The sequence below is a fragment of the Montipora foliosa genome, chromosome 5, assembly GCF_036669935.1.
Source record: "Montipora foliosa isolate CH-2021 chromosome 5, ASM3666993v2, whole genome shotgun sequence".
Taxonomy (NCBI): domain Eukaryota; kingdom Metazoa; phylum Cnidaria; class Anthozoa; order Scleractinia; family Acroporidae; genus Montipora; species Montipora foliosa.
The window spans coordinates 852071-867070 of record NC_090873.1 but is presented as its reverse complement, the minus strand read 5'-3'; the positions used below and the strand labels follow the sequence as shown (position 1 = coordinate 867070).

Sequence of the window (15000 nt, the reverse complement as noted above, 5' to 3'; positions counted from 1 at the left end):
TGAGGAATGATGCTTTGAAATTTTACAAAGTATGTATCAGTTTTTGATGGCTAATATTGGCTAGTCATGAAAGCTAAAAGTCTTAAACCTGGAGATTTCACAAAGCTAAACAATTTCTTTTACCTTTCAAAGTCAATTTGTAAATAGCATGTAGCATTCGGTGAGAAAACGCGTATGTTAATGAAACAAATGTAGACAGTGACGTCGCAAATCATTCCCTCACATGTCTTCCAATCTCGTCACCTTCTTTTTAATCTTTGGAGATTGCCTTGTCCTCCGTGCGCATGCTCTTAAGCGTTTAGCAGTGCGGCCCAGTGGTTAGGGCGCTTGCCTTGAGATCCGGGGATGTCGGATTCAAGACACGTTTTGACCACTGGTTGAATTTGTTCCTAGTAGTCCCTGGTTCCGAACTTCTCAGATGCACTTGTAAATAGCCAACTGGGTTGCTTCCGGCCAGTTGGGATTCTTAACAGTTGCTGTGGAATGTTCTGTTCTGTCGTGATTGTTTCGTTGGGCCTGAAAAGCCACTATGGGAAGTGGTCGATTAAGTATGTATCGTATGTTTTATTCCTTTCCCACAGTTTAAACTGTCCATGTTCCTTCATATGCATTTACAATCTTTTGTCTTTTTTTTTGGGGGGGGGGGGGGTGGCCTTGTCCCGTTGGGGGAAAGTATGTGCAAACAAGAACCTTTCCTCAGTTCTATCTCAATTATAATCATGAAAATTACACTTTCCTCGACTCCTATTTTCCACTTATTCCCTGCCAAGTTGTTATCGGACATTTTGTTATCGGACAGTTCAACAAGCCAATCGCATTCAGTGCTGTAGTTTAAATCAACCAATCACAAAGTTGGTTACCATCACCACAGAAACAGCGTACAGGCTTTCTTTCTTTCTTTTAGAGCGACATTAATCAATTTCCGCCTGCTTCGTCAGCCTTTTAATGAAAATTCTTCCTTTCTTTCATAACTTGGATCTTCTTCTTTCCTCGGAAATTTGACTCCCGCTGCGCGTGCGTCCGATTGTGGTATTACTCTTATGATTATACAGACTGACTTGAACTCCACTCCAGTCCTATTACCATTACTTACTGAAAATTTCGTTTCTTTTATTTTGCCGTGTTGTAGTAAACATCTTGTAAAAGATGACTAATAACAGCTCGTGGAATCCTCCGTTTTCAAGCCACTCCAACAGTGAAGGGATGGCAGTCATGATCAAGCTCCTTCCTATTGCAATTGCCATCATTTTGACCAACGGCCTCGTGTTTTTTTTATTCTACAAGCAAAAAAGCCTGCGAACGCCATCCAATACACTACTCCTCGGTCTCGCGGTGTGTGATTTCCTCACTGGAGCAGTTAACATTCCATACTTCATTATTTTCTCTTTTGAAGTTGTACCTACTACGTCTCCCATGTATGGTCGATTTGCTGAAGGGGTATTTGTTCTTCACACGCTGTTAGCCGTCACGATTGGACATCACATACTTGCCATCACCGCTGAAAAATATCTGGCAATTATCTACCCGTTCAGACACAACTTCGTAACCAAGAAAACCGCATTAATAGTACAGCTGGGAATTTGGGTGCTCGGTGGTTTCATTGCAACGATTCCATTGGCTTGGAGGTGGACTGCACAAGAATTGCTTTGGGAAGTGGTACACTCTGCAGCCTGTCTTGCTATCGTGTTCTTTTTTCCGACTGTATTCATGGCTTATGCGTACACACTCATGTTCAAAGCAGTCAGAGAGGGCAAGAGGCCGGTTTCGATGCAAAATACTGGAACGAAAACTACTCAAACAAGTACTGACCGAGAATGCATTTTTATATTTGCAATTATGTCTGTGATGTATTTATGCTGTTGGTGTCCATATTTCATCATCATGCTTTTAATCAAAATAGCGTATTACATACAATCAAATACTATGTTAAATTCTACCGTTTTTGACACAGTAGCAGAAACAGTTGCGATTACGAGATACATAACATCAGTTATTAACCCTATACTTTACACATTGTTTAAACGAGATTTTTGGCTGGTGTTACGCAGTATTTTTGGCAGTACAACGAACACTCGTAATACGGAACTTAGGGAAGCCGACATCGAGGTCTCTGGCATCTCCTCTTTGAAGCCAGAAGGGTATAAAAATGCACAAGCAGACAAAAACAACATTGCTGACGTTTCTTCTGTTTGACCATAACACAAAGCCATATGCTGGTTACTACAATTTTATTATTTTAAAAAACTTGTTTTGGAGAGCGGAAGAGAGGTGGTTGCTCACTGTCTAGGTATTCTTTGTTCAGTTTTATCTTTGTTAATTCAGTTTTTTTCTTCTTTTACCATGTGCACGCTTAAGGAAACCTTTTGCGGAAATTTTGGCGCTTACTCACAGTTGTGTAATGTCAGTTCTATAAGAGGAAGTTGGGCCCTTAAATGTGCTACTGATAGTGAATGAAGATGAAGACAAGATTGTTAATTTAAGATAGAGACTAAAAACATTTCAGTGAGTAAAGGTAGCAATAAAAGACCAAGATGAAAGCCTTTTCGACTTCAATACGCTAAACTAAGGCTTTTCTGTATATGACTTAAAACCAATCGTGGTTTGCGCGTGCACATTTTCCCGCGCTTTGTGTCGGCGGCTAGGTGTAATTACTTCGAATTTTGATTGGTTTACTGGATTGTCTCCGTCCTTTTTTAATTGGCCAAAGTAATTACTTCAGTTTTGGTTTTACGACACTCGATTGAAACTCGCTCTAATAAGTCATAAATAAAGTTATAATTTGTGACTGGCTCCAAGAAAAGTGCGTGAATTTTTTCTGCTTTTCCACTGCTTTAAAGTAAGCACTAGCATACACAAACACAGACATTTTGCCAGTGCAGAGAACTATTGGCTTTACCATCTTATTAATTGTGTGCATCTGTAGTTGTAAGTTTTCTTCATATCCTCAAAATTTAACCATGACCTGTCTTGTTGTATTATTGTAGTTGTGGAAATAAACAAACCTATGACCTGTTGGCTCAATTGTTTGTGCATCGGACTACCCGGGCAGAAAGTGCTGCCTTTGTAATTACATCCGCAAATTGTTATACTTTAAAGTCTTCTCGGATAAGGACGATAAACCGTAGGCCCTATCCCAAAACCTTTGTTCAGGAAACCTGTGGGAAGTTGAAGATCCAACAAAGTATTCGATAAGAGTTCCCGGTACTGTGGTCTGGCCTAAATGTGTTCCTAGTTAAAACTAGACACGTAAATAATGATTGTGATTGATTGAAATTCTAAATGCCTCAAGGTCCTACAATTAACCGCGAAGGCGCATTGCATGGTGGGAAAATCGCCTTCCCCAGTGTGTTCTGGGTTGCATTCAGTTACTGTGTGTCATGGTTGAGCCTTGGCTTTATACTCTGCTCCGGGAGGGTTTTTTCCAGCTACTTCAACTCTGCCCTATCAACAAAGGCTTTCATGATTTGATAAACTTGCATGTTAGTTGAGCAGGCCCTTTTCTTCGTTACACATGTAAGCCTGAAACGTGATTATCATTATCACTATTTATATGGCTTCCAATGAAACTGGCCCTTACCCACAACTAAGAATTGCACATGCGTAGTTCAGGCGGTTAGTGCGCAGCCTTATAAGCTGGAGGTCGCCAGTTCGATCCCCGTCTCGTTCCGTCTACGTCTGTTTCGACTTTCCTCTGATCCGTGTTGAATTTTGGGGCTCACGAATTTAACCCTAAATCCGTGAGCCCCAAAATTACAATTCTCAGTGTCATACAGGATTTTAGTCATATCCTGCACAAACTGTTGTGTAGGTGTTTTTCACGGTCAACACCCTTGCTGGAACGTGACTGTACTTTGTAAATAAGATATAAAACAAGTTTCTTTTAACAGTCTTGTTCAAACTCCCCGATGAAGTCTGCGTAATCAGACAAAACCGGTCGGAGAAATAAAAGCAAGTGGACAAGATTTGTTGCTATGAGTGCTGCTTATGCACTATTATTTATTCAAAAAATTGTAAAAGGTGCTCACCGAGGGCCACCAGTTTATCAGTAACTCTAAGTCACTCTCACGTATTACCCTCGTGAAATAAGGACCTTTAATTTTACCACCATCCATACAGCCTTAACCCCGTTCAGATTTAACCCCGATCAGATTTCATTTTACTTTACAAGACAACAAACAGAGTCCCTTTACAAATACAGAATTTTATCGAACTGTTTTTCTTATGGTGTGAGTTGATGAAACTTACGATGAGCATAGAAAAAAAACCTTAAAATCAAACCGCGCACCGGTGGCTCAGTTGGTTGAGCACCGGGCTGTTACGCGGGAAGTCGAGAGTTTAACTCCGGCCGGACCAACACTCAGGGTCTTTAAATACGAATAGTTAGACTTTTAAGTCTTCTCGGAAAAGGGCTATAAACCGTAGGCCTGGTCTCAGAAATATCTTTCATGTTCATTAGTTCCCTGTGGGACGTTAAAGGTAGATAGATAGATAGATAGATAGATAGATTTTATTGAAAACAATACATGGCAGCCAAGGGCTGAATTGCGTACCGTTAAAATGTAAATAATAAAAAATTACCTAAATATATAATAAAGTACCATTACGTTCGAAAAGCTATTTACAAGATCTAAAATTGATTTATACCGTATTTATATTAAAACTTGACTTAATAATAACACTATTTCGTAGGCGTTTCGTGTTTATTTTAGGAATGTCAAATTTGCGTGTTCGTAGAAGCGAATATTTGCAGGCCTGATGTGAAGGCGGCAATAATGCCCGTAGCCTATGATCTGAATCACTTAGGATCTCATTGAAAAGCGTGGCACAAATATTACTGTGGTGGACGGTAAGCGGCGCTATCTCCATGTGAGTAAGAGCTTCATCGTAACTGAGGCTAGAGCACATGATTTTTAAAGCCCTCTTCTGGACTCGCTCTAGCTCATTAACTAAATACTTTGGGAGTGAGTAATAATGCACACACTATTCCAGAAGAGTACGGCATGGAGTTTTCGGTGTTGTGGTTTGATCTATGGATATACGGATTAGGTGTTAATTGGGACTCCATGAATTGTGGCGAATAAATTAAACTAAATTAAAACGATTGCATATTAGAAGATTGAGTTTGTTGGTTCTCTATTCTGCCCGACAGGTTTTTCTCCAGGTACTCCAGTTTTCCAATCTCCTCGAAATCAACCTGCGATTTGACATGAGATGTTTGATTTGATTTCTGAGTGTCCGCAATTAGTGCCTTAGCACTAAGTATGTAAAATAGCGACAGTGATTGGTTCAAACATCTCGCACCACTTTTTCAACCAATCAGAAGTGAAACCAAACCAATCGTGGCTCACGCGTGTACATTTTCCCGCACTTTGTGTCGGCTACGTGTAATTACTTTCGAGTTTTGATTGGTTTACTGGAATGTCTCCGTCCTTTTTGATTGGCCAAAGTAATTACTTTGGTTTTGGTTTTACGACACTCATTTGAAAACCGCTCTAACGCAAGTCTGTGTGTAATTAACAGTAAAGCTTAGTTTTCACTAGCGATGCAAGTACAAGCGCAAGAATAAGTAGCTTATGTTAGTGAAAACGAACATTGACGTAGGCATCAAAATCAACCACGGCATCCGCCATTTTGTTTAAATGCTCAGACGCAAGGAATCTGGGACGAGTGCTTTAATTAGGTAAGGTAAGGTAAGGTTTATTTAAACACGGTATTTCCTTCAGGTATACATTTACACTGAACATAGCTAATAGAGGGGAATGGTTTGGAAGCTCGGCAAACATCAAAGGAGCAAACAAAGAAGCCAAGATTTAGGTTGGAAAGTCCACGACCGTGCACAATCTTTTGTTCTGCGCTCATACACTATGCATGAACTACGTAACCAACCCGTTTCTATTGGTTAGTTCCTCAGTACGGAGAAAACAACTATTGTGTTTTGTGCACGGTCAAGGCCAAAAAAGAGAACAAAAACCTACAACAAAGAAATTTGTCGTGTTTCATAACCATTCCCCTCTATTAACTATGCACAGAAGTATGGAAAATACTAACTTCCTAACTAATCTAAAATCTAAGATAAAAACTAAAATAAACATAAAAAGAAAACACGTGCTTTTCAAGGAGGCCGTGTGTAAAAACAGAATATCGCTAATTAAATTATTTGTCGATCGAAATTTATGTCTCTTAATTTTTCCTTAACTATACTAGAGGATGTCAATTGCCGCACCTCCAGAGGCAAGCCGTTCTATAACACACTTCCGCTGTAAGAAAGACTTCTTTTATAAAATTCAGTACGGGGTTGCGGAACAGCGAGCTTGTATTTATTCTCTCTAAGGTTAAAGCTAGTTAAATCGCAGGGACGGACAAATTTCCTTGTGCTGCGTTTCGTTTTCACTCGACGCAAGCGAACGCAAGTAGAAGCACAAGGAAAATCAACCTCGTTCCCAGGGTCTCTCTTCTCCGCCTCCATTGTCGTTGGCCACAAAATCAATTGCGTGCTGATTCCATTCTTTGCAACGTCGACATGGCCTACATTGCCTCCCATCCCCTAACACACATTTGGTGAACCTTCCAGATTTTGGAAGACACGTGACCAGAGTGAACCAGGGTCTTTTCTCAACGACAATGGAGGCAGAGAAGAGAGACCCTGGGAACGAGGTTGAAGGAAAATGAAAAATTTTTATCCTTGTGCTTTGCGCTTGCGTCAACCCCGTTTTCACGACCAAATAAGCCCGCTTATAATTGCGCTTCTGCTTACGCCGCTGGTGAAAACCAGGCTTAAGTATTTGTGGTTTGAAACTCTAAAACTTTTAAAAAATTGGTTCCTTAGCGCTAAATACAGTTGACAGTCATATAAAGTTCAACAAGGTAATAAATCACGTTGGAAACAGTGACTGTCGAGACAATAGACCTTTTTACTGATACAGCGGAGAAATCCATTGATCTAAAAAGCTATTAGAGAGCAAATTAGTATGCATATCCCATAATAGCTATTTGAAATATGGAGTTCTCGACAACGTATCGGTAAAAAGGTATATTTTAGATTGTTAGGAGTACAGAACCTGTCCAGGCAAAGAAGCATTAAGTGTGGCTGATCTTTTATTAACCAAAGCAAAGAAAAGTGGAAAAACGTTGGAGCCTTAACACCTTCCCCACCCTCCCCTACCCCCATCTCTCTGGTCTCTAGGAACTACAATAGGTATTATCATCATCATCATCATCATTTATTAAATTAATTTTATAAAAACAGAATTTATAATCTTATACAACCCGCAAATAGCAAAGCTAATCGGGGCGGATTGTATAATTTACAATAAAATTACATCAGTGTTTAATAAATAAATAAATAAATAAATAATAATAATAATAATAGAAATAGATATACACATATATTCACAGATAGCTAGAATTTACATAGAAGAGCAAGAACTATAATAATACACATAACATAAGAAATGAATAATAAGAGCTACTAGAGCTTAATTAATGATAATTAGTAATTTTTAACATTAACGTAGAGACATCAACATAATCATCCTCACTACCAAGTACCGCAAGCAAAAATTGATGAAGTTTATTTTTGAAGGGTTTTTTCCTAAGTTTACGCAGTTCAGGCTTCAGGCAATTCCACAGCTTAGCTCCGAAAATGGAAAACGAATTAAGTTGAAGTCTTAGTCTTGATTTATTAACGTATAAATTACCAGCATCAGAAAATCTAGTGTTATATATATGAACGTCAGATGAACAAGTAAAAAGATCACAGATATTCTGAGGCGCAGAATTGGTAGATATGTCGTGCATAAGGGAACATACTGTTTCAAAATAAAGCATGTTGAGTGGTAAGACATCAGCAGAGACAAACAAAGGAATAGCATGAGATCTGTTACCAGCAAAGAACATTAGCCGAAGAGCTCGTTTTTGTAAGATAAAGACCTTCCTTAAGTAGATCTGGGCAGCCTGGCCCCAGGCAGCAATTCCGTAGTATGTATATGGGAAGATCAGAGAACGGTAAATTTGGATTAAAGTATTCAGAGGGACAGAGTGCCTTAATCGCGATATAATTCCTACAACCCTGGTATTAGTACCATGCATGAGAAAATAAGGGAGAGTAGGGACGATGGCAGTTGTGTAATGGCAAAAAGCCATTAGATTCACTCAAAATTGTAGGATCTATCTCCAACTCCAGGATTTGGGGCAAGATAAAACAATCTCCTTGGTTCTGAAACTCGTTTTCGTCAACAAACCACAATTCCACTCGGAACGTCATTTTCAATTATCTGACTTTGCGAACTTCTCGGGAAAGAGACTTGCGTTTTCGTGACATCTAAGAATAACAACTAAAATTGACATATCCCAAGGGCCTAGACTGGGCGACACCCTCTCTGTCTCCAAAATTGTATCTTGTGCCGTGATAGCCAATAGCTTGTATTATGTATAATGTATTTTCCCAAAGGAAAACTATTTTAAATAATAAATGCGATGAAGAGTCCTTATGACACACGAAAACGGCTTAGAAGAAACAATAACAAATTCTGAAAAAAAAAAAAAATTTTTAGGATCTGGCTACCATGGAAACAATGCGTCTCCTGACTCTAAATATTTCTCGTAAACTGACTCTAAATATTTCTTGATGAATTTCCGTGAGAGAGTTCCTGATTTTTTGAGCGTTTTTGTTCTCATCCTGTCAACTGTTATGGACATTTATTCAAATTCGGTTCATATCTTTTCCCAATTCTCTTTCCCTTAAGCACGTGATTAGGTTACAAGCTATGCAAAACACGAACAAACTTACACGGAGGCTTATGATTCAACTCAGTTTAGCAAAAGAAGGAAACTAAACAGTATCGTAAATCACTGTGGTAGAAGCAAAATTGGAAAACGTAGGGCTGCTTCTTACCAAAGATCCAGTTTAATAATGTGCTTAATTTAACGCAACCCGCCTCTTTTTCTGCCTCGTCTTTCGTTTTGCTTTGTGGCGCGTTTCGGAGATGATACATTTGATTTGTTGGTTTGCAAAATATCGGCCCAGCAAACTCCTGTTGCGAGACTTTTTCGGAAACACGCTCACGTTGAAAATTCAAAACCTTGTCGTTCTATAACAGAAAAGGTAGCAAAGTTCTCTCTCAAAGATCAAAGCCATTTTTGTGTGCGTAGAAAAGCTAGATTATGCGATGCATAAGCATGCACAAGTTAGTTTGAAGCGTTGTGTGGACACTTCTCTTTAGTTGCATAATTTTCACAACATATATCGATAGTATGAAAAAGAACGAATTTTAGCGAATGTCTTAGATGCATACAAGCGAACAGGATACATGTAATTGATGTTTTAAATAAGAAAATGCTAACCTGAATGGGAGTCGCCGTAGTTGAGTAAAATTGTCGTAGGTCTCTCTGTTCACTCTCCCTAATTCCACCAAAACGTACCCAGGAGCTGTAGGTAATAGAATCAAGGGGTTACTTAAGTCATCCGACTCCATGCACACTTTTACCGTGAAAGTTTCGTTAAAGTCTTAAAGAGAATTTTAACGCTTACCTGAAAATTTTTGCGACATGTGAATGAATGAAGCACGTGCAAAAAAAGTTTATTAGTGAGCATGCTCGTCCAAAATTGACTTGTCAATCAAAATCGACTTGATGGTTGTGACATATGTGTTGCTTTTTATGGCTTTGCTTCGACTCGAGTTAGGGACGGGACCATTAGAAATAATGACATTCCCAAAAAAATTCCTTCAAATGAAAATTGCCTTAAAAATTCTGCAACTGAAGTAACATGCATGCCGTGGGATGACGAAACTGTAAAATAAGGTAGCATAAAGCAATGCTGAAAGTGTCCTTTAAATATCAGATACTTACGGTGTCCTAAAAGAAAGTCAGGCATACAGAAAGGTGCTATTCAATGTTCAAATAATGGCATGTTAGTTAAATAACATATGGATTTAATACCTGTTGATTTGAACACCAAACACTTGTTGGATCTCCAATAATTTATCCGAATACATTGCGTTCTCCTTTACGTTTCTCAGCCCAAATGGCACTCCACCACCGGAATATATTCAGATGGCTTTGCTGTAGAGGCTGAATCAAACGCAACTGTCGACAACCATTGAACGAGTTCTCTCACGCCAAATTCAGTTTCACTCAGTACAAGTCATCATGGACAATCTATTTAAGACGCGATGTTTTCTTACGATGACGTGAACGCTTTAAATAATATGTAAGAGTCAGTTTATATGGCACATTATCGACACATTACACCACTAAGTAATCACGTATAATATTCCTATCATGTTATCATCGGCACTGTTTTCTTCACTCGACCCCGGCCATAGGAACTTTGTAAGTACTTTTCCATTGGAGATATATTTTATTTCAATGTAATAATTAAACTACATTGAAATGTGACGAGAGCCCAGGTATCATGAGTAACATCCCGAAGCAAACGCATTCTCAACGGAGTTCAGGAGCAATTATACATGTAGCTACATGTTAAATTTTCTTTGACGTGCAACACTTCATTACATGAGGGCCATAAATGAAGGACACGTACGCAGAGGTTGATACCGCGGGCGCCATCTGATTTGTGTTCACACAAGAGATAATAGGGCAGTTTATACGAGAGAGAATAAGCCGCGGCGTACAAAATACGCGAAAGGAACTATTTATACCAGTACAAACTCCCAGGCCAGGATAAGCCGCGGCTTGAGAAAGCCATGAACGTAGATTTTGTACCATTTATACGGGGTGTTCGCGTCTTTTGTAAACCGCGGCCAAAGTAAGCCACAGCTTATTTTCTCTCGTATAAACGGCCCTAATGTCTTGGTTCACAGCACTTCGTCCGCGCATTCTACTATATTAGTGCACTATTAGTCCACTAAACTGGGATAAAACATAACGGAACTTAATTTTTTATAAAGTGTTGAATATTTTAAGTCGCTCTAATGACATGCACTTGTCTCGACAACGAGCCGCACTCCAGTTCGCGTTTCGTACAAATCGAAACAAGTCGACTGCTCGAAGACAAAAGGAACTTTAAGGAACTTTATTTAAGTGTCTAGTCGTTCTAGCGCTGGAGCGCTGATTGGGGACACTGTAAACTGAAATTAACAATTAAGAGAAATCAAGTCAAATGTCGGTTTTTGAGGAGAGGGGAAACCGGAGTGCCCGGAGAAAACCTTTCGGTGCAGAGTAGAGAACCAACCTACTCAACCCACATATGACGCCGAATCTGGGAATTGAACCCGGACCACACTGGTGGAAGGCGAGTGCTCTCACCACAGCGCCATCATCCTGCAACAAGTCCTATTAAGTGAGATGCGTTTGTCAACCAGGCTACGAGCCGTCACTCCAAAAAATGAAGAACCCTTTTACGACTCGTAAAGTATTCAGGTGTATTGGACAAGCCTCGACATCGACGAGCTTGCAGAAGGCAGCGAGAGGTGTTCAAGATGGGTAGTAGGGAGCTTAAACGCGTTAAATTCAAAACCTTAAGCGCGTTTTTGAGACGCAGACGACAACCGGAACAGAACATTTTGCGTGCCAGGGCAGTGGTGTCTCCCAGATTTTTACACTAATCATTTCTAATGGAGAAAAGATACTTAGCAATGTAAATGTGGTTGTGTAAAGACAATTTAAAGGAGAAAACAGCTCACTTCCGGTTGCAGTCCGCGTCTCAAAAACGCACGTGCTTAAGCTCCCTAATAGGTTGCACTGGGAGATGGAAGGTGGCGATGGCATTTTCTCTCCTAACCCTAACACATATTGTCATTTCTAAAAGCAACAACCCAGGATAAAGCTGTACATCAAGGGTCTTAGCTTTGACCAATTCTCATTTCAATAACAAAAGAAAAGATAACATTCCAGGCCAAGGTCTTGTCACCCACGTGACCGGCGGCCATATTGGTTTTTACTTTTCCAAAGAAATAATTTTGACAAAACAGGTTTTAACTACTGCAGTATTTTTTTAGGTCCACTGTCGAGGTTACGCCAGATGAAAACGCTTTATATCAGCGTTTGATTGGACGTTCCTAATGATTCTCGTGCCATTACAGCGGTCACCTTTGCGTTCCTTGTTCGAACTGCTCTTAAGCAACAGTTTTTCTTAATGTGGTTTTGTCAAGAACAGGGAGTACGCCCTACTGGCTCTCAAATATTAAAGAGATATATTAAAGTAAAACTCTTGCAGAAAGGTGAAAATAACGCGAAGGGAAGGTTTTCTCGAACGTTTGCCGTGTAGCACCTGCACGTGTTCAATTTAAATGGCATCTCAAATACCCACGACCTGAACTAGTACCCCTGTGGGTAGGACAATTGTCATCTCATCCGGAGGTTGTGGTTGAGTTTTGTTCCGTTCTCGTGTGGGTTGATTCCATTACTAGGGCTAATGCTCAGATGGATTACACGGGAGTAAACGTGGGATTGACTTAAAACTACACGCAAATAGATATCTTGCAGAAAGGATTGAAAACTGAGTCGTTGGAACTAAAGATGCTGAAAGAACTTCAAACTCAGAAGAATTTATCCCACCCCTATCCCTTCGACTTGAAATGGCCCAGCTTCGCAGACGAGGCGTTAGCGACCTTCAGATTGAAGTACGATTTCTCAGATCTGAGCACGTGTATTTCGAACATTTTTGTTCTTTAAACGTAATACGCGTGCCCAGTACAGAAAACTCGTTTTCGCAGTTGTTCACGTACTCAGTCCAATCTGAAGGTCGCTGTTTCTCTTTAACAATGCGCGTTCCATAATTATCATTGGCCTTGTGTGACTTTTCCGGCCTTATTGACAACAACAGGCAAAAAAAAATCCTTGAATTAATTCCATAAATTTTATTATAAGAACTACATATTCTCTTATTTGACGGTTATTTTACAAATCGATAAATTGTAAAACATGTTCACTAAGTAAGTGCTTGATATAACTAAAAATTCAGGGTACTGGAGCAGTTCAAAAGCCGGGTTTGTTCAGTTTTGTCGAGTACAAGTACAGACATCTATGCTCACCAGTAGCAGAGTTGTTCAACGGGATGTTAGACAAGTGTTTGTTTCGACTGTGTCTACATGAGAATGCCTGTGAAAAGTATTCGTACTACCAGTCTAGTTAGTAGTAGGGAGTTTAAGCAAAGACGACGGCTACGGCAACGAAAACGTCAGTCCAAAATATAAATTAGCGCTATCGGAAGTATTTCGCGATTATTCCGTCTTGTTCACCTTGTACAATACAGGCGAACTATCCTGTAACTGGATGAGTACGAACATTGTTAATCGAGGGACTGCTTATGAAACCTTGGAACTTTCAAAAGCGAGAACAATGTTGTTGCAATCGATGTTGAATTGACCGTGACCCTGCACAATCTTTTGTTTTCGCTTCGCACGGGTTCGCAAATTAGTTGCGCATAATTTAATCGAAGGGTTTGATTGGTTATCTTTTCGAAAAAAGGTGTGTTTTGTGCAGGCTCAAGGCCAAAAATACGGACAAAACATGAAACAAAGGAACTTGTCCATTTTCATAACCATCTCCATGCACTAAGTATGGTACGAAAGGTTTTAAAGTCAAAACAGAAAATGACTGTTTCATTGTTATATGCTCACGTTGTCGTCAAAACCTAAAATTTGGTGATTTCACGTTGTTGTTTTGTGGAGTACGGCAAAAAATGCACCGAAATTCGTGCTGCACATGCAGCACGGTTATTTTCCTTTTTTAACCAATAATATTCTTGCTTTGTGGAGTTGCCGTAGCCGTAGCAGTCGTCTAAGCTGAAACTCCCTAGTGTGTGTATGTTGTGGTCCAAAGTCATACTGGGTCTATAGTTTATCTTAGAGTGATTTTACTTGACCCGTGAAATATATAGTGGAATATTACACGCTATATGTGCATAAAAGCCCCTATCACGTGGTGTATACAAGATCGAAGATGAAAAAACTGACACAAAAACAGAACACACAGTAATGACACAACTGAAGAGATAAATTATACGACAGTTATTGTAATACTTTTCTTCGTTTACTAAGTGAAAATTTTCATGTTACATTTTTCTTTACTGCACTACCGTTTTAGATCTAAATAATCTGAGTAACAGAAAAACAATAGGTCTAATTAGGAGGTAGTGTTACACAATAACTATTATTCTCTGTTTCACGGGTCAAGTAAAATCACTCTACCAATATTCTTGGGTAGAATAATGCATAATAATGACATTGACACAACAGAAAATAATCTTTAAACCAAGGATAAATTGAACTACAACATATATGAAGAACGCTTGGCCCTGGTGTAGCAAACTATAGTTTGGGAACTTGGGATACACCTCGGTGTTACAGACGCAAGTGAGTGACACACAATAATCAAATGCTAGGAGATATCTATGTCATTAGCTTTACAATCTATACAGTCTTCTACATTTTCTGGAGTAAAATTCTCAGGGTTTACTGTGATTGCAATGGCGTCTTGTGATTGAATAGAATAATGAGCTGCCAGTAAGCCAGCCTTGACACATAAATCTGGAGGATGGCCACGGATAACAAAGGATGTCATAGCTGCAGCAAAGCTGGAAGATAAGAGAAACCAGAACTCAGTGCACCGGCCTTAAGGGTTCGACTCCCGTGTTCATACGATTGAGAAATTGCGGGTGTGGTTAAAAAATGTTCAGCGAAACATCTGTCTAGGGTAGGGAAGGGAACTAAGTCAAACCAGAAACCTATAAGGGTTGAAACGTGTAACGGCCCCTTGTGTGCTTGGAAACAAGCTTCTGAATATTCAATTTGCTAAGTACCATATTTGGAACAACAAGAGCAAGGGGTTTCCAAATATGGTACTTAGCACTGAAACATTCAACCAATCAGTTCGCACTGAATATTCGGAAGCTGTGAACGCGCGTTACACGTTTCAACCCTTATGGGTTTCTGGTTAAACACAGGGCAAATACCGTTTTGCTGCAGGAAACCCTTACCTATCTCCAGCTCCGGTAAAATTGCCTGCATTCACTTGACTTCCTGCAGGAAAATGCCG

At 39.7% G+C, this 15000-nt stretch overlaps 2 protein-coding genes across 6 annotated transcripts in view; one reads left to right on the top strand and one right to left on the bottom strand.

The window, feature by feature from the left end:
- LOC138002839 (melanopsin-like) overlaps positions 1 to 3021 on the top strand; it is a 4668-nt gene extending 1647 nt beyond the window's left edge. For 2 of the 3 annotated variants that reach the window (XM_068848817.1, XM_068848816.1), the window contains one exon: positions 1130 to 3021. In XM_068848817.1, the coding sequence (XP_068704918.1) occupies positions 1147 to 2193 (1047 nt within the window). In that variant the 5' untranslated portion in view covers positions 1130 to 1146 and the 3' untranslated portion in view covers positions 2194 to 3021. Of the gene's footprint in view, positions 30 to 1129 lie in introns of all 3 variants that reach the window. The other variant, XM_068848818.1, reaches the window with a different exon arrangement.
- A 9785-nt stretch (positions 3022 to 12806) lies between these two features.
- LOC138003298 (uncharacterized) overlaps positions 12807 to 15000 on the bottom strand; it is a 16730-nt gene continuing 14536 nt past the window's right edge. For all 3 annotated transcript variants that reach the window (XM_068849268.1, XM_068849269.1, XM_068849270.1), the window contains 2 exons: positions 14942 to 15000; positions 12807 to 14539 (listed from right to left, as the gene is read on the bottom strand). The exon at positions 14942 to 15000 is cut by the window's right edge and continues 353 nt beyond it. In XM_068849268.1, the coding sequence (XP_068705369.1) occupies positions 14344 to 14539; positions 14942 to 15000 (255 nt within the window). In that variant the 3' untranslated portion in view covers positions 12807 to 14343. The remainder of the gene's footprint in view (positions 14540 to 14941) is intronic.